Source organism: Macaca mulatta, chromosome 10 (genome assembly GCF_049350105.2).
Source record: "Macaca mulatta isolate MMU2019108-1 chromosome 10, T2T-MMU8v2.0, whole genome shotgun sequence".
NCBI classification, from domain to species: Eukaryota; Metazoa; Chordata; class Mammalia; order Primates; family Cercopithecidae; genus Macaca; species Macaca mulatta.
The window spans coordinates 13,270,700-13,293,147 of NC_133415.1; the positions used below are offsets into that span (position 1 = coordinate 13,270,700).

Sequence of the window (22,448 nt, forward strand, 5' to 3'; positions counted from 1 at the left end):
ACCTGGTCTGGCATACCCTGTGCCCGTAGGAACATCGTCCTGGGGCCTGGGGCCACCCCAAGGGGCAAGGGGGGGCACGGCAAAGAACCATTCCTGCCCCATTGGGTCTCTGCCGCCCAGCCTGAGCTGTCCCTCCACACACCGCTCCTAGACATACCCGCACCCGGCCGGGGAAGCCGCTTGCCCTTCTCTGCCTCCGCACTGGTCCTGAGCCCCTTGCTACCCTCTAACCCAGGCGCAGACCCTTAGCCCTCAGGATAGGCTTGGGTGCAGAGCTGGCTCAGCTGTGCGATCGTAACCCCTCCCTCCGAGCCTCCATGTCCTGGTCTGGGAAGTGTTGTGAGGTTTGTAAAATATGAGGTGCAGATGTGGCCCCAGGCTAGCCTGGGAAGAAGTGGGGATGGGACGTCCTGACCTAGACGTGGAGGCGGAACTCAGCCGCCAGGCGGATGTTTCCTGTTGGCGTGAACACCAGGGGAGGAGTCATCCCTAGGTGGATATCCCCCCTGCCAAGCCCCAGGAGGCACCTGGAGCTTCCTGGGTGCCCTGTGGGGGCCTAGAGGGGCGGGGGCAGGGTGTGTGGTATGTCATGCTGGTGGGCCTCGGTGGTGGGCACACATTGTTCACTCAGCTGTCTCTTGTCTTCTCTATTTCTTCGGCTTCTCTCCCCACCCCCCTTGCCCTGCTTTTGCCCGGGGTTTGGCCGTGGGCAGTGCCAACATACGGCCCTTACGGTAGGTCCCGCTCTTGGTCTGCATGTCTGTCCTGCACGTCAGTTCTGGTCACTGTCACTGGCATGCCTCTCTCTGTAGCTCCTCTGTGTTCTCATCTCCCCACTGGCACCCCTGGGTGGGAATGCCCAGAGCACCTGCCAAGGGCCACCCTCTGTAGAGCTTGCCTGCTTCCGTCCTGGTCTCTCGTTCTGGAATATGCCCCGCCCTCGTCTGGGGTCACCGTGCTCTTCATGGGATATCGGGGCATTTCACGATGTTTCCAAGAGTTCACAAGCTGAGTCAGGAATCCTGGGTTCTGGAGTTAGGCTTGCCCCTTACATCCAGGTTTTGTTTCCTGGGCTGCTTTTCCCCTCTGAGCCCGTGAGGACGGGACGATTGATTAGAGGAGATGAGGAGGAAGCCCTCTTAGAGGGAGCCAGTGAGTCGCATCTGCTGCCCTGGGGGTGCAGGCCAGCCTAGTCCTGATGGGGCCAGCCCCTGGCCCACTCTTCAGCGTGGAGGGAGCACAGCACTTCCCCAGGTGGTGGGGGATGCGTCTGGCGCCTGTGGAACAGGGCACCCCGGCTTCCAGGCCCTCTGGCCCCACATGCCCCGACTTCAGTCGGTTGAGCCTGCCCTGGCCTCTCTGGGGCATTCCAGGCTCACTGCCCATAGCTCGCCAGTCTCTAGCCTCGGTCCCTCCCCCAGCCGGCCTGGCTCCAGTGGGGGGTTACATCTGCTCCTCTTCACAGTTGAGCCTCCCCTTGGGGCTCCTCAGCCAAAGGAGTCCATTTTTTCCTGCCCCTTTTCATATCCTGGACCCGATTCTCTGTCCCAGAAGGGGTGGTGGAAGGGCACAGCTTTGGGCTAGGGGGGGTCTGTCCCAGGATCACAGGCAGGGGCTGAGCAGCCTCCTCACCCGCCCCTCCCGCCCCCTGCCCGGCAGGCCGCTGCGCCCCCATGAAGAGCATCTCCAGCAGCCTCAAGGAGACCATGAGCCCGCACGACATCGTGCAGGACGCCATCCACAACTTCTCACCCGCCTACCAGCAGTACACGCAGCACTCCACCCTGGAGCCTGGGCCCGCCTGGCGTGGTGGCGCCCATGGCCTCTCCCGCTCCCACAGCCTCAGTGGCGCCCGCGACAACGAGAAGACTCTCCTGCTCAGCTCTGATGATGAGTTCTAGGTGCGGGCTGTGGTGGCAGAAGTGCTGGTGCCGTAGCCATGGTCAGGCTGTGCCCCACCTCCAGCCACACCACCAGGCCAGGAGGCAGCTGGCACAGCACTCACGCCACCATTTATTTATTGGACCAGAAACACATGTCACTTCCAGAGGACACGGGGACAGCCAGGCTCGCCCATGGGCCTTCAGGAATATTTATACACGGCCCAGCCTGCACTGCCCGGGCGAGGGCAGAGGACACTGGGAGCAAGGCTCATGCCCCTGCTGCCCATCCTGTGCTGGGGGCATGCTGGGACCAGCCGCGCCCAGGCCCCAATGCTTGTGTGTGGACCAGCGGCTGCAGCCTTCTAGCCCCTTCTCCCCGCGAGACTCTCAGGCTGAGGTCGGCAAGCCGTGGCCCCCACATACACCGTGCAATACCCTGTCTGACCTGGGCTCTTCCCGCCTGCATCCCTCCCCTGTCCACCTTTGTCCAGTGCTAGATTCACCTCACCCTGGGCAGGAGAGGGGATGTGGGCACTCTGTGGTCCTCCCCTCCTGACCTCCCTGGCATGCTGCAAGGATCAGAGCCAGACACCAGGAGTCACAGGCCCCACCCAGAAAGGGCATTCAGGGGCCTCTGGGCACCACTTCTGTTGAAGCAGGGGCTTCTGGTCCCTGGGTGTCCCCGCCCGTCATGGCCACACCTCTGCCTGCCTCATGCCCCTTCCCCCTGGCCTACCAAGGACAGCCCACAGCCCGCACTGCCGGCTCACCTGGGTCCTTCCTCGATAGCTTTGGGCAGAGCCCTTGCTTCCTGGCTGCTCCAGGGTTCAGGGGCTCCCAGCCCTCCCTCCCAGGCTGATGCTGGGTCCTCTCTCTCTCTGGGGCTTCTCCCTCCCATTTCAGGGGAAAGGTCTGAGTCTCCATGTTTCAGACCAGCTTCCGGGGGAAGGCAGTCTGGCAGGGAGGCTGGGAGGGGTGGCCACACGGTGGGGAGCTGAGAGGTGGGGGAATGGTCCCAGACTCCTCTCGGGGCCCCCATCTACACAGGGCCTGGTGTTCTGCCCCATCCGGCCCCTGGCCCATCTCTTCTGTGCCTTAGTCACATATAAAAGCGCCCCTCTCTGGCTCCCTGTCTGTCCCACATGCTCCCTGGGGCTCTTCGTTCAGCTGCTGGCGCTCACAGGATCCTGCAGTGCTGGGCCCAGAGCCCTCAGACAGGCCTCAGGAGTGTTCAGGACCACCAAGCCCCTCCTCTCCCCCTCCACACCTCTAGACCTGGGGCCTCCGGAGCCGGAGCCCCCGGCAGGCTGGGCTTATACCAGCTCCTGACTTAGGAAGAGCCTGGTGTCACAACACATGTCCCTACAGGCAAAGTGTCCTGGCATCTAAAACCCAGATTATCCCTGGGTTTGGGCTGCAGTGGCCTCAAGAAGCTGGTAGGGTAAGGGAGAGGGACCCTGCCGGTGTTCACTGGGGATTCTTTCTTTTGGTCCTTCCTGGAATGAACAGGTTCCCTCCCTGCCACCTGTGAGGAGAGTCGGGGCCTGGCTGTCTTCCTGGCCTCCTTCCTTCCCTTGTGGCAGAGGCCTGCATGTGGGTGCCAGAGGCCAGCTCTCCCCCTCCGTCTTGGGGGGCCTGACCCGGGAAGGTGGGTGCAGACACAGGCTGAGGACCAGCCCTGGCCCTGCCCCTGCCGTCTGCTTTCACCAAGCTGTCTCCGACGTAGCTTCCCTTCTCCCTCCAGGCCAAAGTGTGCTGCTGACTCCCACCCCCTTGGTCATCACCTGCCCCAGCGTTGCTGTTTGCGTGGAGGGTGGGGGTTGGGGAGAGCTCAGTGGTAGGGAGTCAGCGGTCCCTGGGGTCATGGGAATGGGAACACGTGCCCAACCGCTCCATCCCCTCCTCCTCCTTAGGATGCATAACCTACCTTGTCTTTTTTTTTTTTTTTTTTTTAATTTTCTTTCCAGATAGAGTAGCTCTTTGTACATAAGGAATACTTGAAAAATTAATTGTATGATGTATGAGAAGACAGAGTCTCCTAGTTTTGTATCTTGTTGTATGACTGCCATGAGTTCCACCAGAAAGCCACTCTATTTTGGTCTCTGTGACATTTTAAATGCGTGACAGAAGTGAGCAAATAAAGTGAGGAAGAATATATATATGAGACAATATAGATTGTATTGAAATCTCTGCATGTGGGTGAGGTTTTTCCTTCCTCCTCCCTGCCCCCTGTGTTGGGTTTGGAGTGGGTGTAGTGGCTGTGGACAGGGGCGGCTTAGGAAACCCTCTCCTTCCTGTGTGTAACCTTTAAGTGATGGGGGTTCAGATTGACCGGGAAGGTCAAGGCCCAGGCCTCCCTCGGACAAAGGGTCTCCCCAGCCCCCAGGAAGCTCCCACCCCAGGACAGACAGCCGGGCTGCAGGTGGTCAATGCTCCTTCCCTGTTTGGTCAACCAGGTCGATGGGGCCCACATGCTGGCAGCCCCCCGCTCCTGCAGGCTTCTCCCAGGATTTCCTGGGATCCCCTTTCCAGACAAGCTTCCTGCATCTCTGGGCCCATCCTCCACCCTGGGACCCTCAGGGCCAGGGACCCTGGGGCAGGGGGCCTCTGGCCGTGGGCACAGTGCCTGGCCTCTCTGGTACTGCATGCCTTCTCAGGGCCTGGCTTGCTGCTGACGGGAGCACTCAGGAATGCAGCGTGGGTGGGGGAATTCCCGCCAGCCTCCCGAGGCGGGTCCTGCGTCCTCCCGCAGCTTCCTGCTGCCCTTCCCGCAGGACTGAACTCAGTATTTCAGGGTCATGGTCTTGGCAGGGAAAGCACCGAGCCCCAACCTGGAAAGGGGAGAAAGCCCCGTGGACGTGTCCGACCTATGCGATTTGGCCCTTTCCAGGACTCAAATCCTGCACCTTTGCACAGCTGGTGCCTTACCCCACCGGCCCCATACCCAGCCCCACAGTTGACCTCACCTCAATCTGTGCCACTGTAAATGTGTGTTCTGAGTGTTAAAACTTGCAGCCCGGCCGGGCGCGGTGGCTCAAGCCTGTGATCCCAGCACTTTGGGAGGCCGAGATGGGCGGATCACAAGGTCAGATTGAGACCATCCTGGCTAACACGGTGAAACTCTGTCTCTACTAAAAAATACGAAAAACTAGCCGGGCAAAGTGGTGGGCGCCTGTAGGCCCTGCTACTCGGGAGGCTGAGGCAGGAGAATGGCGTAAACCTGGGAGGTGGAGCTTGCAGTGAGCTGAGATCCGGCCACTGCACTCCAGCCTGGGCGACAGAGGGAGACTCCATCTCAAAAAAAAAAAAAAAAAAAAAAAAAACCTGTAGCACAGGGTCCCCAGGGTTTTTCATGCCTCATGCCCCATAGCATGTTCATTTTACAGATGGGTAAACTGAGGCTGTGAGAAATCAAATAAGTACCAAAGATCCCACAGCTAAGAACAGACACCTAGATTCAAACCCCAGTTGCCGTGACCCACAGACCACAGTACACTCCACTAGCTCCTTCAGGGTGCCTCAGAAGGGCTGGCAGATTGGGTTGAAATTAGTGAGTTTGAGGCCTAGGACAAGACACAGGGTTATGGTTTAGGTCTGCAGACGGGCTGGGAAAGCCACTCTGCCTCCGTGGGCCTTCTGAAACATAGGGAAGATTGTTTCTACTTGCCTGTAGAAAATCAGACCTCAGTGTGAAAGTGCTGGAAAAATGACTCCGAAATCTGGGTTTTTTCCTCTCTGGGTGGGAGTGTCTGTTCACTAAAGGGATGCCCGGGAATTTAACCCTAAATTTCTTTTGAGACAGGGTCTCTGTCACCTAGATTGTGCAGTGGTACAATCATAGCTCACTGCAGCCTTGAACTCCTGGGCTCAACCACACCACTATGGCTAATTTTTTTTTTTTTTGAGATGGAGTCTCGCTCTGTCACCCAGGCTGGAGTGCAGTGGCGCGATCTCAGCTCACTGCAACCTCCGCTTCCCGGGTTTAAGCAATTCTGCTGTCTCAACCTCCCGAGTAGTCGGGACTACAGACGTGCACCACCACACTCGAGTGTTTTTTTTTTTTTTTTTTGTATGTTTAGTAGAGATGGGGTTTCACCATGTTGGTCAGGCTGGTCTTGAACTCCTAACCTCAAATGATCCACCCGCCTCGGCCTCCCAGAGTGCTGGGATTATAGGTGTGAGCCACCGTGCCCAGCCTGTTTTCTTATTTTTAAATTTCTTGTAGAGATGGGGGTCTTGCTATGTTGCCCAGACTGGTTTCAAACTCCTGGCCTCAAGTGATCCTCCCACCCCAGCCTCTCCAGTAGCTGGAACAATAGGCACGTGTACCACCATACGTGGCTAATTATTTTTTATTTGTTGTAGAGATGGGGTCTCACTGTGTTGCCCGGGTTCATCTTGGACTCCTAGTCTCAAATGATCCTCTTGCTTCAGCCTCCCAAAGTGCTGGGATTACAGGTGTGAGCCACCATGCTCCGCCAGAATGTAGCTCTAAATTTCACTGTGTTCATGGCTTTGTTTTCCCCAGGAGCTCCTGTGCTCTAAGCAACCAAAAGGAAGCATCGAAGTTTCAGCACCGCTGGTCTCTGTAGCCGTCTCCACCCCACCTCATACCCTGTGCAACAGCTGGTGATGTGCACCAGCCCTCCCCACCACCAGAGGCCCCAGGGGTTCAAAGCAGAAACCCATTCTAGACACCCCTCCCCAACAAAGATAGTCCAGGATACACACTTATTCTCTGTGGAAAAAGAACTTGACTTTATTTAGAAAGTCTACAAAATACAGAAGGCGATAACTCGCTTGCTGTAAGTCAGGAAATAAATAAATTCTAGGAGCCGGGCAATATTTTTAAACTTTTTTTTTTTGAGACAGGGTTTTGCTGTGTTGCCCAGGCTGGAGTGCAGTGGTGCGATCTCAACTCACTACAGCCTCTGCCTTCTGGGCTTAAGTGATCCTCCTGCCTCAGCCTCCCAAGTAGCTGGGACTACAGGCATGATGAGCCACCAAGCATGGCTAATTTTTGTATTTTTTGTAGAGACGGGGTTTCACCATGTTGTCCAGGCTGGTCTCAAACTCTTGGACTCAAGCGATCCCCCTCCTTGGCCTCCCAAAGTGCTGGGATTACAGGTGTGAGCCACCGTGCCTGGCTTAAACATTTTTTGTTGTTGCTATCCGGCTTTCCCTAAATATAAGATAAAATGTGATTTATTTGCAGATATAAAATATAAAGTCCAGCTCAGGGCCATACGCCACTTTCCCCAGGGAACAGGAGCTCAGGCTCTGGCTGGGGAGAATAACTTAGATCCGTGCAATAAATAAACAGTGGGGAGGGGCAGTGTGGACAGTGTTGGGGGAGGGACTTGAGGCTGGGCTTCCCAGGAGAATGACAATCAAAGGCAGGGGTCAGCCCCCACCACACAGTGGACACTGACAGGGGTCAAGGTGGTACCCTTCTTCTTAGGACCCCACTCCAGGCTGCAGTAGGACTGCAGGGTCTGTCTCCTTGTCTCCCTATTTGCCACAGCAGTCCATGGCGCCGTTTCTCTGACTGGCCAGCCCCTGGACACCCTGGCTGCAGGGACAGCCTAGGGCTGAACCAGGCCAGCTCCTTCCCACTCTTCCATCCATGTCACCTTCTCTCTCCCTCTGCTTCTCTCCCCCTCCCTTGCAGCGAGCGGTCTCCCAGGCCAGGGATGCCCTCCCACCACCTTTCTGAGTCCCTGTCCACTGTCCCCCTGAAAACCATGGCTGGAATGAATCTTAGGGCAGCAGTGAGGAAACCCAGGTTTTGGTCCCAGCACAACCACTAAGTGAAATGTGACCTCGGGCCTGTTTCCCCATCTGTGAACTGGGTTTCACTAGTCTTCCTACCCACTCTTAGTTTCGGAGGGTCAGGCACCCCCAGGCCTAAACCAGAGGTGGAGGCATCTCTTCAGTGCAATTTCTCAGCAGGATGGCCTGTAAGTCACAGCCAGCCAAACCTAGCTCTGAATCCTGGGAGGGTTTGGAGGACATATTGGCACAATCAGAGCAGTTTCCAAGATGAGGGGTGCCCTCTTCTCCCCCAACAGCTGTTCTCTGAGCCGGCTCTGTATCTCTCAATCTAAAAAGGCTAAACTTTCAGCCAAGGGCGATCCCAGATCCAGACCTCTGTCCCATCCCCAACCTACCAAAGTTCCCCTTCCCAGGGCCATGCGGTCCCAGTTTTGGGGGCTGCAAGAGGAAGACAGGGCCCATGGAGGGAGTGTGTGTGCACCAAGGGGCCAGTGCTGCAGAGAAATGGGGCCTGGGCACAGAGGCGGCGCTCAGGCACTTTGGGGAGGGAGCTGGAGCCGGAGGGGCGTGGCTGGGGCATGGCGGGGGCGGGCACTAGGAGCAGGAGGCCGGGCCGTGGGCGGGGTCCGGTCCGGGGGCGGGGCCAGACCCCGAGCCCGGGGTGGACTTGACGATGGTGATGACGCTGGCTGGCGCCACGAGCGTGGTGGGCCCGCGGGCTGCGGCCACAGAGCGCGCGAAGCCCTGCAGTGCCTCGCACTTGCCGCGCAGCGCGTCGAGCTCCAGGCGCATGGCGGCGTTCTCGCGCGCCAGCTTGTCCACCTCGCGCTCCAGCTCCGACTTCTGCTTCTGCAGCTCCTCCTTTTGGCACACGCGCTTCACGCGGCAGCTGGCGGCGTAGCCGCGGTTTTTGAGTGTGCGGCGCCGCTGCTTGAGCCGTGTCACCTCCTCGGCCGAGAGCCCGCGCAGGTGCCGGTTCAGCTCGCGCACCGACAGCCCCATCAGCGCCTCGTCCGACAGGTGCGGCGTGTTCTCACTCAGCTCTCGCTTGATCTGCGGGCATAGGGAAACTGAGGCCCAGGGACTGGGGACGGTGCACCGCTCCACACCTCGGTGTTCCTCTTTCACTGCCTTAGCCACCGAGGTGGTGGTTGGACTTGATCCAAAACCCTGAAGGGGAGCAGGAATCCGGGAAGGGGAAACCAGGCCAAACTAGGATCCGGACACAAAAGGATGCCACCCCGGGCTCAACCTGAATTCTAACCTAGCGCCAAGCCCTGGACTCAGCCAGAGAAACCCAGCCCGGAAAGCACCTTTGAATGCATCAGGGGGCATTGACTCGATGGGGAAGGAGGATGGAGAGGGAAGTGACCTACCCCAGGGACATGCAGCCCGTGACCAGAGCCCAGGCCTCCTGGTCCCAGCCTGTGGCTGTGGCCCTTCCCTTGGGCATCATGAAGGCCTGGTGCCTGCTGAGCCACCCAGGGGATTCCAGGAAAGAAGGGGAAGTTGGGATGACGAGGCTCTACATGGGCAGGGAGGGAGGGCTTCATGGGTTAACAGAGGCTGCCTCCTTACCTTTAGAGCTTTGCTGGATAGGGGATCCACAGACATGTTTGCAGAAGGTGCCTTCTGGGCCGCAGACCTAGGGTAGAAAGGAGGTCAAAGTCACCTTGTTTTGTTTTTGTTTTCCCATTTAGAATAACATCCAAACTCACTACCTTGCCATTCAAGGCCTCTGCTATCTTAGAACTGATTCATACCTGCCACCTTCCTCTCTCCACATTGCTCCACAGGCCTCCTTGAATGGCTCCTTCCAGCCTCGGGAGCTGTGCACATGCTGTTCTCTTTACTGTTCTAGCTCCCCATGGTGACTCCTCATCATTTAGGTGTTTGCCCAATGTCACCGCCTCAAGAGATCTTCTTTGACCATTCCGGCTAAACGCCTCTTTGTGTCACATCACATAACCCTGCCTATTAACCCTTGTAACAGTCACCTCTTCTGCATTTCTTGTGCTTGGTTCCTCATCTATGATTTGTTTCTCCTTCCCACTCCTCCTCCACCAAAACGGAAGCCCATGAAGGCAGAGGCCTTGCCTGTCTCACCATGGCATCAATATGCCTAAATAAGTGCTTGGTATATAGTAGATGGCCCAGTAAGTGTGCACCAAATGAACAGATGTCCCTCTCCTGACCATTCTTCCACATGGGGCTTGGTCATGTGCCTTTGATTTGATTTTTCAGAACTTTTTTTCTTTTTTTGAGACAGTCTTACTCTGTCGCCCAGGCAGGAATGCAGTCGTGCGATCTCGGCTCACCTCCCGGGTTCAAGTGATTCTCCTGCCTCAGCCTCCCAAGTAGCTGGGATTACAGGTGCCTGTCACCATGCCCAGCTACTTTTTTGTATTTTTAGTAGAGATGGGGTTTTGCCATTTGGCCAGGCTGGTTTTAAACTACTGACCTCAGGTGATACACCCACCTTGGCCTCCCAAAGTGTTGGGATTACAGTGTGAGCCACCGTACTCAGCTGATTTTTCAGAACTTTTCTTAAAGTATAACCTACATTCAGAAAAATACACACAGCATATGTGCACCAGTAAATGCCTTCTTTTTTTTTTTTTTTTTTTTTTTTTTTGAGACAGAGTCTCGCTCTGTCGCCCAGACTGGAGTGCAGTGGCCGGATCTCAGCTCACTGCAAGTTCCGCCTCCTGGGTTTACACCATTCTCCTGCCTTAGCCTCCCAAGTAGCTGGGACTACAGGCGCCCGCCACCTCGCCCGGCTAGTTTTTTTGTATTTTTTTAGTAGAGACGGGGTTTCACCGTGTTAGCCAGGATGGTCTTGATCTCCTGACCTCGTGCGAGGATCCACCCGTCTTGGCCTCCCAAAGTGCTGGGATTACAGGCTTGAACCACCGCACCCTGCCAGTAAATGCCTTTTTACAAAGCCCATCCGGCACCCCATAAGATACAATATCAGCCAGTCCCCTCTCTCCCCAGGCCTCCTTCATCTAGACCTCTGTTTTGGAAAAGCTTTCCCAGCTGCCTGGGGACTGCCCCACACTAACTCAGCATGCCCTAGGCAGATGGGGCAGCCATCCCTAGACCACTGAGGGCCTCTCATCTCCTAATCCCCCCTCCCACACGCCTGACAGCCGCATGCTCCTTCAACAACTATTTATTGAGCAGCTACTCTTTGCCAAACATGTAGTTGGTAATGGGGAGACAAAGGTGAATAAAACTCGTGGAGGGTCAGTGGTCATTGCTCTGGGCTGGAGAAGGGGACCAACTCCCAAAGGCCCCTATAAAGCAGCAGTCTGCTCTGTCCCTAGCTGATAGGATCTACTCCGCCATTCCTTGTGAACGTGAGTTTTCTCATCTGTCTCCAAGGGGAGGGGGCAGTAATAAGAAGCCAAGGAAAATGAAGGAAGATAGGCTGGGTGCAGTGGCTCAAGCCTGTAATCCCAGCACTTAGGAGGCTGAGGCGGGCAGATCACCTGAGTTCAGGAGTTTGAGACCAGCCTGGCCAACATGGCGAAACTCCATCTCTACCAAAAATACAAAAATTAGCCAGGTGTGGTGGTACACGCCTGTAGTCCCAGCTATTCGAGAGGCTGAGGCAGGAGAATTGCTTGAACATGGGAAGTGGAGGTTACAGTGAGCCGAGACTACGCCACTGCACTCCAGCCTGGGTGACAGAGCGAGACTTTACCTCAAAAAAAAAAAAAAAAAAAAGTAAAAAGAAAATAAAGGAAGATGTTTTGTGATCTGAGCTGTAGCATCCTATAAACACATGCCATATCGGAAAGAGCATTACCCAGTTTGGTGGACAGCAGAGGGCAATAGGCCAGGTCCAAGCCCTGGTTCCTTGAGCTGTCTGCAGGGCTGACCTCACAGGTCGGCTCAGCCTCTGACACATTCTGGCAGGACCGAGGTGTCTCCCAGGGACAAGGTGGAGAAATGAAAACTACATGGACCTTGGTGCCAGACACACCTGGGGCCTTTTGGGGGTGGTCTCGCTCACTAGTTGTGGGGTTCTGGTAGGTTAGCCACTCTTTCTGTGCCTCACTTTCCCCCTGGGTGACACAGGTAGCTGTGTTAAGTCAGCTCATGTCACGCCTCTCTCAGGACCTTCCCACGGCTCACTGGAGTAAAGCCAGAGTCGTCACCGTGGCCCACAATGTGCTGCAGAAAGTGATCCCCAGTGGCCGGGCGCGGTGGCTCACACCTGTAATCCCAGCATTTTGGGGAGGCCAAAGTGGGTGGATCACAAGGTCAGGAGATCGAGACCAGCCTGGCCAACATGGTGAAACCCCGTCTCTACTAAAAATACAAAAATTAGCCAGGCGTAGTGACGGGCGCCCATAGTCCCAGCTACTCAGGAGGCTGAGGCAGAAGAATCACTTGACCCCGGGAGGTGGAGGTTGCAGTGAGCCGAGATCACACCACTTGCATTCCAGCCTGGACAACACAGTGAGACTCCATCTCAAAAAAGAAAAGAAAGTGCTCCCCAGCATGCCCTCTCCGACCTCAGTCCTGCTTGGCTCCCCTTTGCTTCCCCTGCCTCAGCCACACCTGCTGTTCCTCAACACAGGATGCATGCTCCTCTCCAGGACCTTCACACTTGCTGGTCCCTCTGCTGGCATTTTTTTGTTTTCATTTTTTTTTTTTTTTTTTTTTTTTTTTATACAGGGTCTCACTCACTCTGTTATAGGCAGGAGTGCAGTGACATGGTCAAAACTCATTGTAACCCCAAACTCCCAGGCTCAAGTGGTCCTCCTACCTCGGCCTCCCTAGTAGCTGGAACTACAGGTGCATGCCACCAAGCCTGGCCAATTTTTGTACTTTTTGTACAGACAGAGTTTCACCATGTTGCCCAGGCTGGTCTTGAACTCCTGGGCTCAAGCGATCCTCTTGCCTCTGCCTCCCAAAGTACTGGGATTATAGGCATGAGCCACCGCTCATGGCCTCTGCTGGCATCTTTGTTCCCTAGATAGCCACAGAGTTTGCTCTGTCACCTCCTCAGGTCTCTTCAGACCCCATGTTCACTCAATTTAGAATTTGCAACCCCTGATACACACACAGACACGCGCGCGCACACACACACACACACATACAGACTCCCCATGTTCCTTCCCCACTTCAGGTTTTCTCATGTGTAATTATCATGACTCACATATATGGTGGGTATTTGTTCAGTGTCTGTCCCTCCCAGCCCTCCAATTAGAATGCCAGCTCCATGAGGGCAGAGCTTATACCTCATTCACCGTGGCCTCCCTTGTGCCTAGAAGAGCGCCTAGTACCTCATAGATGCTCAAGGAATCCTTGCTGAGTTCTCAGTGTGACTCAGGCCGAGGTGGGGACAGTCCAGGGCTTCTCAGGAAACTCCCCAGCCCCCCCTGGCCCACACAGTCAGGGGGTCTGACCGCTCAGAGGGAAGGAAGGAGTGGGACAGAAGGAAGTTGATGCTTGCAGAGATCCCCTGATGGGGCAGCCACTGTGGCCCTTAAGCAGGAGAGTCTTAGGAGTCACACAGGTTGCGCTGGGGGTAGCTGCGTGGACCCAGAGTGCCAGGTCAGGACCCAGGCAGCTTTAGACCCCTGTGTGGATCCATGGTGAAGACCAGTGGCTTCATGGGGTGAACCCTGAGCTGCAACCCCCACTGCTGAACATGCCGGCTTAGCCTGGGCTCTGGCCTCAGTTTCCCTGCCTAGCACTTCAAATCCTAGGGGGCTCAGGCAGGCCCTGGCTACCCACCTAGCTCTCCTTGGGGGCCTCTGTGCACTCCTATCCTACCTGGAAAAGTCGTATGAGATCTGTGGGCTACCTGACCTTTCAGACACTATCTGGAGATGTTTACATGTCAACCTCACTGATCCTACCCTTCAATGCAGGCCTTTTTTTTTTTTTTTTGAGATGGAGTCTGGCTCTGTCACCTAGGCTGGAGTGCAGTGGCAGGATCTCAGCTCACTGCAACGCCCGCCTCCTGGGTTCAAGAGATTCGTTCTGCCTCAGCCTCCTGAATAGCTGAGACTACAGGCGCCTGCCACCATGCCCAGCTAATTTTTGTATTTTTAGTAGAGACAGGGTTTCACCATATTGGTCAGGCTGGTCTCGAACTCCTAACCTCAGGTGATCCACCTGCCTCGGCCTCCCGAAGTGCTAGGATTATAGGTGAGAGCCACTGCGCCCGACCCAATGCAGGCCTCTTAAGTGGTCACACTCACTGCCCTACACACACCTGGGGAGGTCCAGCACGCCTCCCTGCTGCCCTCAGCTCATCCCCACACAGCAGCTGGACAATCTTTGCACCACGTGAATCTGACCATGCCACCAACCAGATTAAAACTTTCCATGGTTCAGCTGGGCAGGGTGGCTTATGCCTGTAATCCCAGCACTTTGGGAGACCAAGGCGGGCAGATCACGAGGTCAGGAGATTGAGACCATCCTGGCTAACACGGTGAAACCCTGTCTCTACGAAAAAATACAAAAAAAGTTAGCTGGGCGTGGTGGTGGGCGCCTGTAGTCGCAGCTACTCAGGAGGCTGAGGCAGGAGAACAATGTGAACCCGGGAGGTGGAGCTTGCAGTGAGCCGAGATCGCGCCACTGCACTCTAGCCTGGGCGACAGAGTGATACTCCGTCTCAAACAAAACAAAACAAAACAAAACAAAAACCTTCCATAGATAGTTCCATAGATAGATAGTTCCCTACTATCCTAAGGACAGAGTCCAGACCTACCCTCACAGCACCCCAGGCCCTGTGTGTCCAGCCCCACGCCCATTTCCCACCACTGCCACCTCCACTCTGCTCCAGCCACACAGAATTTCTTTCACTTCCTCCCACCCGTACTTTCTTGCCTCTGAGCCACCTCCCACCCCATGACATCTCTCTCCCCTTACTCCCCCCTACATTGGCAGACTCCTACTCATCCTTTTGCCCTGGGTGTAGACATCTCCTCCTCCAGGAAGCCCTCCCTGATCCTTAGGACTTGTTAGGCACCCCTACCCCTGTGTGTAATGGGTTGTGTTTCCTTGCTGTCTCTCCACCAGACAGCGAGAGGCTGAATCAGCTCTGGGTGCTTGAGGCCACCCATCTCAAGACCTGGCAGGGAGCAGGCACTGGGGAAGGGTGGATGGGCGGAGTGTCTGACGCCATCACCCAGCTAGTCAGTGTCCAAACCAAGTTCCAAGCTGAAACGTCGTTCAGTACCTCCTGGCCCTGTCTCTAATTCTTCCTCCTCTCCAGCTGCTTCCTTGCGCCTGTTGGCAGAGCCAGTACAGATGCTAGGAGAATGGGAAGAGAACAGAGGAGATCCCATCCACGTGACTTTGGGCCCAAAGGCGGGGTGTGGGAAACAGGGAAAGGAGCACTGGATTGGGAGTCAAGCTTGGGTTTAAGTCCCATCTCTGTTTTCTCAGGCTGTGTGACCTGGGGTGAGCCACTCCATCTCTCTGGGTCTCCACTTTCCCATTTAAAGGATCAGAATAATACCTGCCTCGCAGGGTTTTGGTGCAATCAAGTGGTATACACTGTAGAGGTCAGTGAGCACCTGGGAGGTTAGAATTGCTGTCTGTCCAGGAGGGGTCAGGCCTGTAGCCAGCACTGGGGTTTCGCTCTGATTCAGCATCTCCCAGCTGGCGGCAGTCACACAGGGAACTGCAGGAAAGGCCGTTCGAGGCCATCAGGTCCTGCCTCCTCACTTGACCCAAGGGGAAGTAGAGACCCAGAGACGGGCATCACTTGCTTGAAGTCACACAACAGGTGTGAATGAATATCTGCAAAGGCCCAGGACTGAAACCTGGTCCCTTCACACCGTCATCTCCCTGGTTCGCCCAATCCTGAGGTAATGCCCAGAGACGGCAATAGAGTAGTCCAGGCTCATACAGCCAGCATGGGGTACGATTCAGGCCTGAGAGTTCAAGACCAACCTGGGCAAGATGGCTAGACTTCATCTCCAAAAAATAAAAAGATTAGCCAGGTGCAGTTGTGCACACCTGTGGTCCCAGCTACTTAGGAGGCTGAGGCAGGAGGACCCCTTGAGCCCAGGAATTCAAGGCGGGAATGAGCTGTGATCCTGCCACTGCACTCCCTGGGTGACAAAGCAAGACCCCGCCTCTTAAAAAAAAAAATTAGCCAGGCATGGTGGTGGGCGCCTGTAGTCCCAGCTACTTGGGAGGCTGAGGCAGGAGAATGGCGTGAACCCGGAGGTGGAGGTTGCAGTGAGCTGAAATCGTGCCACTGCACTCCATCCTGGGCGACAGAGTGAAACTCCATCTCAAAAAAAAAAAAAAAAAAAGATAGCCAGGCAAGGTGGCTCACGCCTGTAATCCCAGCACTTTGGGAGGCCAAGGTGGGCAGATCATCTGAGGCCAGGAGTTCAAGAACAGCCTGGCCAACATGGTGAAATCCTGTCTCTACTAAAAAAAAAAAAAAATGCAAAAATTAGCTGGGTGTGGTGGCGCACACCTCTAGTCCCAGCTACTTGAGAGGCTGAGGCAGGAGAATTGCTTGAGTCTGGGAGGTGGTTTCAGTGAGCCAAGAACAAGCCACTGGACTCTAGCCTGGGCAACAGAGCGAGACTCCGTCTCAAAAAAAAAAAAAAAAAAAAAAAAGAGGCATAGGCAAGAAAGATCACCTCATCTCGCCATCATCCCACTATCCACAAGCAACAGACACATCACTAACCACACCCAGCACCAGTTCCCAGTGAGGCAGGACACAGCCCCTGAGTCTTTCTCAGCACAGAACTGTTTTCTCCTGAGCTTGGACACAGCCTCAGAATCCTCAACAGTGCCTCCAGACCAGGCCCGAGAGATGGAACGGAGAGATGGAACCATCAGCCATTCCCTACCCTTGCTAATAGTGGAAGCTGGCTGTGTTTGTAAATACCCTCAGGCGCTAGGAAGGTTTTGAACCTGCTCTTCCCCCACTCCTCCATGCCCTCCTGTCCCAGCCTCAGCCCCCTCAACTGTATCCTGGATGTCAGCTGAGGCACCCACGTTTGCCCAGGAATGTCCTAGCTCAGCAAAGTCAGGCAATCACAGAGGGAAAGTCACAAGAAGGGGGAACTTTCTGGTAACCTCAGGCTTTCCGCAGGCAACCCCAGGCCAGGGGCTGCCAAGGGGCATGGGTCCTCTGCCTTTGCCAGGCTGGCGGACCCTGGGCCTGAGAAATAGTAGCTGATCCAATCCCCTGTTAGGCACCGGAGGCAACCAAGCCACTGTTTGGTAGCAGTGGTGGACTGGAACCCAGGGGTCCTCTCTCTTCTATTCCGGCCACCACCGCCTCTCCCTAGCTTCTTCCCTTGGAAGCCAGCAGAGCTGACCTCCAGGGTCTGGAGGTCCATGACGTCTTCTGGAGGCATAAGGAGAGAGGTGACTCTTGAGGGACTGACAGCTGCCTTGTCCAGTCAGCAGCCACAACCCTCCAACGTCCCCCTCCCTGGCCCCAGCAGTCCACTCCAGAGACATCCTGTAGAAGGCCCACCCGCTGGCATGGGCTCCTCTCTGGCTGCTGAGCCATTTTGCTTGCTCTGTGAGGACAGAGGGAAAAAATGTGTTTTCCTAGGTCTTGGCAGCCAGCTCTGCTGGAGCCGCCTCCCTGCTGGAAGGGGAGCAAGGCTGGGAGAACCCAGCACCACAGAGAAGCAACGGCCTGGGGTTCCAGCCCTAGTTCGGGCACCCTCTCACACTCGCTGTGTGGCTTCAGGGACAGCACTCCCTCTCTCTGGGCCTCAGTTTTCCCAATACGCCAAACCTCCTCCAAGTCTAAGGTACCTTCCAACAATGACTATCTCCGAGTTTAGAGTTTCAGATTCTGGCTCAGAGCTCCAAGACCACCAGCAGAATAGAGGCAGGGAAAGGAAAGTGGTGAAGGCTTCCCGAAGGTGGGGGCATGAGACGCAAACTATCAGACTATCAGACTAGCCCTCTTCTCCACCTGCACAGCCACAGACCACTTCTTCTTTCATCTGGACCATGACCACAGCTGCCTGCTCACCAGCCTCTTGCCTTGCCGTCTGTCTCCAATCCCCACCATTGATCCTCCCGCAAGAGCTGTCAGAGGAATCACTACTGACACAAACCCACGAGCCTCTCCGTGCTTGGCCCATTTCAAAACCCTGCAATGCCAGCCTCCCCGCAAGCCCACACAGTAGGGTCCTCAGGCCTCAACCATGTTCCTGTCCACTCTCTCCCAGGATCATATGCTAACAAATGAATGAACAGATAGCAAATTCTACTATCCCTGAATGTTTCCCAAAGGGACAAGCGGGCAGTGCATGCCTGTGTGTGTGAGGGAGGAAGTTGCCTGAGCCCTGAAGGATCTGCTCGCTTTTGGGAGACTGCTTCAAGATTCCTCCAGCCTCTGCCCTGGCTTCCTGTTTCTCTGGGGTTCCCAGGCCTTTTTCTGCATATGTTGTGGAGCTCTTCGAGGACAGGGATCCAGGGCTCATTCATGCAATCAGCAAACATTCGAGAAGCACCCATTGTGTTCCAGGCTCTGTGCTGGGCCCTGGAGACCCTGAAGTGAATCACAGTTCCTGCCTTCAAGGGCTTTGCAGACAACCACCACTCTATCAGACTCAGTGCACTAGTCACCTCCCCAGGGAAGCCTTCCTTGATTGCCCTGGCTAAGTCAGAGCGCTGTTATGTACTTTCAAACCACAGTGACTTCTCCCTCACGTCACCCATCTCAGCTGTGTTTTGCATTTACTTCTGTGGATCTTTCTTCAACTCTGTGTCCACTGCTCAGCTGTAAGCTCCCAGAGGTCAGTCTCTGGATCTGGTCTGTTCATCTCATCCCTGGCATCTGGTCCAGGGCAGGGGCCCAATGGCAATGCAGGGCCCAGGGGTGATTCAATGGGAAGTTAAACCTCTCAATGCTAACTTTTCATCTGGGACTGAGTCAACCAGCCACTTCCCCTCATCCCCTGACCCCAGGCCCTACTTTGGAAAGTTTCCTGCCCAGCTTTGAGGGTGGGCCTGTCTGGTTCCTGTGCTCCTGGCCCCAACCCCCCTGACCTACTCTTGGGTACCCCCAGCTCCTGGCATGGGGCAGTCGGCTCTTTCTCTTCCACAATTCACCTGGAAAATATGCTGCCTGCAGTCTGAGACTTCCAGAGCTTCCCCCTTCTACCCACCATCCTGCCATCCTGGCTGTTATCTAGTTCCAGTGGCAGATGGGAACACTGAGGGTCTCAGCTGCTGCAGCAGAGCTCACCCAGGGTTCAAAGATCCAAAGTCAAAAGATCATTGGTTCCTCACACTAGGAAGTTCCATTGCTCCCCTCCCATGATTCCCTAGCCTGTGGGTGGGTGGAGGGGGAAGGTGGATTAAGACCAAGGAATCTCTAGCCCCCAGCCCATCCTGCAGGCTGCTACAACAAACAGGTGCTTTCTGCAGGGCTATTGGGTGAGTGGGTAGGTGGTGGCTAGGTCAGGCCCCACCCCTCGCTCGTTAACCCTTCGTGCAGAGGCCTATCCCCACTGCCTGCTGACCCTGCCTGGCTCAGGGTGAGGACTCGGGGTCTGCCGGCTGGCTCAGAGCCTCAGCTAGCTTCCGGCGTCCAGCTGTAGGTCAGTCTGGTCTCACTAGTCCCACTTGCGAACTGAAACTACCAGGAGGGCGGAAACCGGCTCCACCCCATCCTCCAAGACCTAGCAGGTACAGCCTCCAGAACCCGGACTAGCGAGAAAGCCTGTGGTCCTCTCCCTGCCCCGCACCTTTGCAGTCAAGGTTTTCTGGCCCTTCCTGTTCTCACGGGACTGAGGGGATGGGCAACCCTGGGAAGAAGGAGAGTACGTTGGGTTTTCCCTCCCTAGGGAGCCCCAAAATCTGGGGACAAGAACCTGGGCTCCAACTCACTTTGTTACCAGATCCACCAGGGTGCCAAGCGGGGGTGGCTCACACCCCTCGCTCCTAGCTTAGCTGGGTGGGGTCTTTGATACCTTGCCCCACCCTGTGGCTGCGGGCACCGGCTCTGGGCGGGGGACAAACACTGGGGTCACGTGGCAGAGGCCCTGGGAAACTCCGGGGAGAGCGGGGACCGGACAGCCCTGGGTAAGTAGGACTGGGGAGGCCCGGGCCAGAATTCCCAGACCCCGTGTGAAGACGCATGGGTCCGCTTCCTTCGCTCGGGTCCTTGTTCCGCGTTTACTCCGGTGGCCAGCCCAGGGCACGCCCTCTCCGAGGTACACACCGCTGGTGTACAGGCCCCAGGGAGCGCGCGCGCGGACACGCACACACAAGCACACACGCGCACACACAGCACAACAGACACACGCCCCCCGAGGTACACCGCGCACGCACGCACCGGGCAGGATACCCAGGCCGCCCGCCAGGGAACACACGCCCGACCGCCCGCCCTCAGACGTAAACAAACCGCGCACGCACCGCCCGCCGGCGCCGGGCCAGGGCCTGTTCCCACCGAAGTCACGTAGGAGCACAGCGCCCCCGCCCCCGCCGGGCGGACGCGGAGATCGCCAGCCTGCGCTGCCCCTTCCTCCCCGGCGCCGCCGCCTCCCCGCCCGCGCCCCGGGAAGGGGCCCCGTCTCCACCCCCACTCCGCCGAGCTGGCCTCGGCCCCGTCCTCGGCGTCCCCGGGACGGCCGCTCCCTTCTCCCCGCCCCGAGCCGTCGGGCGATGGAGCCCCGGGAGCCCCGACGGATCGGGCCCCGGCGCCCACCCCAGGCGCGTCCTGGGGCGGGAAACCCTGCCGCCTCGGGGTCCCGCGCACCGCCCTCCTGGCCCCGCGTTCCTCACCCGCCTCTGGGCCCTCTTGGCCCGGCGCACTCGCACGCGCGCGTCTCGCCGCTGTCCCGGCCGCTGTCCCGGCCCGCGCTCTGGTCTGTCTCCCCTCCGCTCTGAGCCGCAGGTCGCTCTGAACCGGGCGCTCTGGAGCGCCGCGCTGAGTTTTGTTGTGGGGAGGGCGGCGCAGGGGGCCGAGGCCGCGCGGAGTTGTAAGGCGAGCTTCCCGGAATTACTCACTCACAGGATTCCTTTCATTCATAAAAACCCAGTCATGCGGTGACGTCACCGTCCCGGCTGCCCTCCGGCCAGCAGCGGCCGCCTGGTCCCTCGGCCCCGCCCCCGTCTGACCCCGCCCCCTGGTAGCCCCGCCCCCGGGGCCGCTCTGGTTCCAGTGCTCGTTGGGTGCGTTCACGCGACACGTCGCGAGAGCCCCGTGGGTGTAGGTGTCATTGGCTCATTTTGCAGTCAGTGGTCCTGGCCCTCTTCTTTCGACCTACACCTTCTGCCTTAATGATCTCATCCAGTCCCGTGGCTTTAAATGACATCTATGACCATGAGCCCCAGGTGTGTATTTCCAGAGCGAACAGCTTCTCTCAGTTCCAGACTCATAGCCAGCTGTCCACTCTGCACCTCCAGTGGGTGTCAGATGGGGACTGCAGAGGACTCGGCCCAAAGACCGCTCCTGATGTCAGCCCTACCTCCACTCCCCTGCCATCCCATCTCAGCTGCTCAAGCCAAAACCTGGGAGCCTGGCTCCATCCCTCACTCTCCCTTCCTTCCCACCTCAGGACTCAAGCTAGTGGTGTCTCCAGGTCTCCTGCATAGGACCACTTCTCACCACTTCCAGTCATGGCACCTGGTCTCAGCACCATCAGCTTACCCGGACAATGGCAGCAGCCTCCGGATAGATAGGCTCCATACTTTGCCTCCAAAGTCTTTCTTTCTACACCAGCCAATGTTCTTCTCAATGTTCAACAAAGCTCAGGTTGTTTACACACCTCCTTTGGCCACTTTCTCTCCATCCACTGCTCTTCGGCCACAGTGCCCTTCTTTCTGTCCCCCAAACATACCGAGCTCATTCCTGCAACAGGCCTTTGGCACTGGCTGTCTCGCCTTCTGTTCACTTGCCTGGCTTTTTCTCATCTTTCATGTCAGCCCAGATGTCACTGCCTCAGAGAGACCTTTCCTGACCACCCTGGTTAAAGCAATCTTCACCTCTGAAATTTTATTTTTATTATTACTGCTTTTCTTGAGACAGGGTCTCACCCTGTCACCCAGGCTGGAGTGCAGTGACACAACCTCCTTCTCCCGGACTCCAGCCATTCTCCCACCTCAGCCTCCCAAGTAACTAGGAGGCTGAGGTGCACGCACCACCATGCCAGGTTCTTTTCTGTATTTTTTTTTTTTTTTTTTAGAGACAGGGTTTTGCCATGTTGCCCAGACTGGTCTCAAACTCCTGAACTCAGGCAATCCACCCATGTTGGGCTCCCAAAATGATGGGATTACAGGTGCAAGCCACTACACCCAGCCTTGAAATTTGTTCTTATATTACCTTAATACTTCTGTAGGGTGTTTCATCATTTATGTATGTGAGTGCTGGTTATTGTCTGTCTGTCTTCCCCAACCAGAATGTATGTTTTACAAAGGCAGGCCTTGTCTGTTTTTCTTTTTTTTTTTTTTGAGGCAGAGTCTCACTCTGTTGCCCAGGCTGGAGTGCAGTGGCATAATCTTGGCTTAGTGCAACCTCTGCCTCCCAGGTTCAAGCAATTCTCGTGTTTCAGCCCCCTATTAGCTGGACTACAGGTGTGTCACCATGCCTGGCCAGGCTGGTCTTGAACCCCTGACCTCAGGCCACCCACCTCGGCCTCCCAAAGTGCTGGGATTACAGATGTGAGCCACTGCGCCTGGCCAGGCTTATCTTGTTCACACTGCCTGCCCACTGTCTGGAATAGTGCTTGGCACGTAGTAGGCCCACAGTAAATACATGTTGAAGGAATACATGACTGGAGGCTCAGAGAGGTGAAAGTGACTTTCTAAATGCAC

The 22,448-nt window shown here is 56.3% G+C and overlaps 3 protein-coding genes, 1 long non-coding RNA gene and 1 pseudogene across 29 annotated transcripts in view; 4 read left to right on the forward strand and 1 right to left on the reverse strand.

Moving 5' to 3' along the window:
• The window catches only part of TMEM184B (transmembrane protein 184B), a 54,454-nt gene extending 50,381 nt beyond the window's left edge, over positions 1-4,073 (forward strand). For 12 of the 20 annotated variants that reach the window (XR_013398582.1, XR_013398581.1, XM_077948272.1 and 9 more), the window contains one exon: positions 1,660-4,073. Coding sequence is in view for 17 of the 20 variants with exons in the window: in XM_015150314.3 (XP_015005800.1) it covers positions 1,660-1,901 (242 nt within the window). In the remaining 3 variants the exon portion in view is untranslated. 20 annotated transcript variants of the gene reach the window in all.
• Positions 2,185-7,693, forward strand: LOC144331480 (uncharacterized; annotated as a pseudogene).
• On the reverse strand, positions 6,618-20,746 carry MAFF (MAF bZIP transcription factor F). Of its 4 annotated transcripts, none has more exons than XM_001092994.4 (3): positions 20,418-20,746; positions 9,237-9,303; positions 6,618-8,711 (listed from the first exon to the last, which is right to left on the reverse strand). In XM_001092994.4, the coding sequence occupies exons 2-3, from the start codon at positions 9,270-9,272 to the stop codon at positions 8,253-8,255; spliced, it is 495 nt and encodes a 164-aa protein (XP_001092994.3). In that variant the 5' UTR covers positions 9,273-9,303; positions 20,418-20,746; the 3' UTR covers positions 6,618-8,252. The 4 variants fall into 4 exon arrangements, with proteins under 4 accessions (XP_001092994.3, XP_077805897.1, XP_077805895.1 ...); XM_077949771.1 differs by having other exon boundaries at positions 20,392-20,640; XM_077949769.1 differs by lacking the exon at positions 20,418-20,746 and adding an exon at positions 19,521-19,585.
• Positions 12,655-15,624, forward strand: LOC144331737 (uncharacterized). Its single transcript, XR_013399107.1, has 2 exons — positions 12,655-13,586; positions 14,273-15,624. It is a non-coding gene; the product is annotated as an uncharacterized LOC144331737 (long non-coding RNA).
• The window catches only part of PLA2G6 (phospholipase A2 group VI), a 96,731-nt gene continuing 93,396 nt past the window's right edge, over positions 19,114-22,448 (forward strand). For 2 of the 4 annotated variants that reach the window (XM_077949626.1, XM_077949632.1), the window contains exon 1: positions 19,114-19,319. The gene's annotated coding sequence lies outside the window, so the exon portion shown is untranslated. Of the gene's footprint in view, positions 19,320-19,649; positions 19,716-22,448 lie in introns of those variants that run through there. The other 2 variants (XM_077949624.1, XM_077949633.1) reach the window with 1 other exon arrangement.

Coding starts and splice junctions, on each gene's coding strand:
- MAFF (XM_001092994.4), bottom strand. CDS start 9,272: ATGTCTGTGGATCCCCTATCCAGCAAAGCTCTAAAG. Junction 8,712..9,236: donor TATCCAGCAAAGCTCTAAAG/GTAAGGAGGCAG, acceptor CTATGCCCGCAG/ATCAAGCGAGAGCTGAGTGA.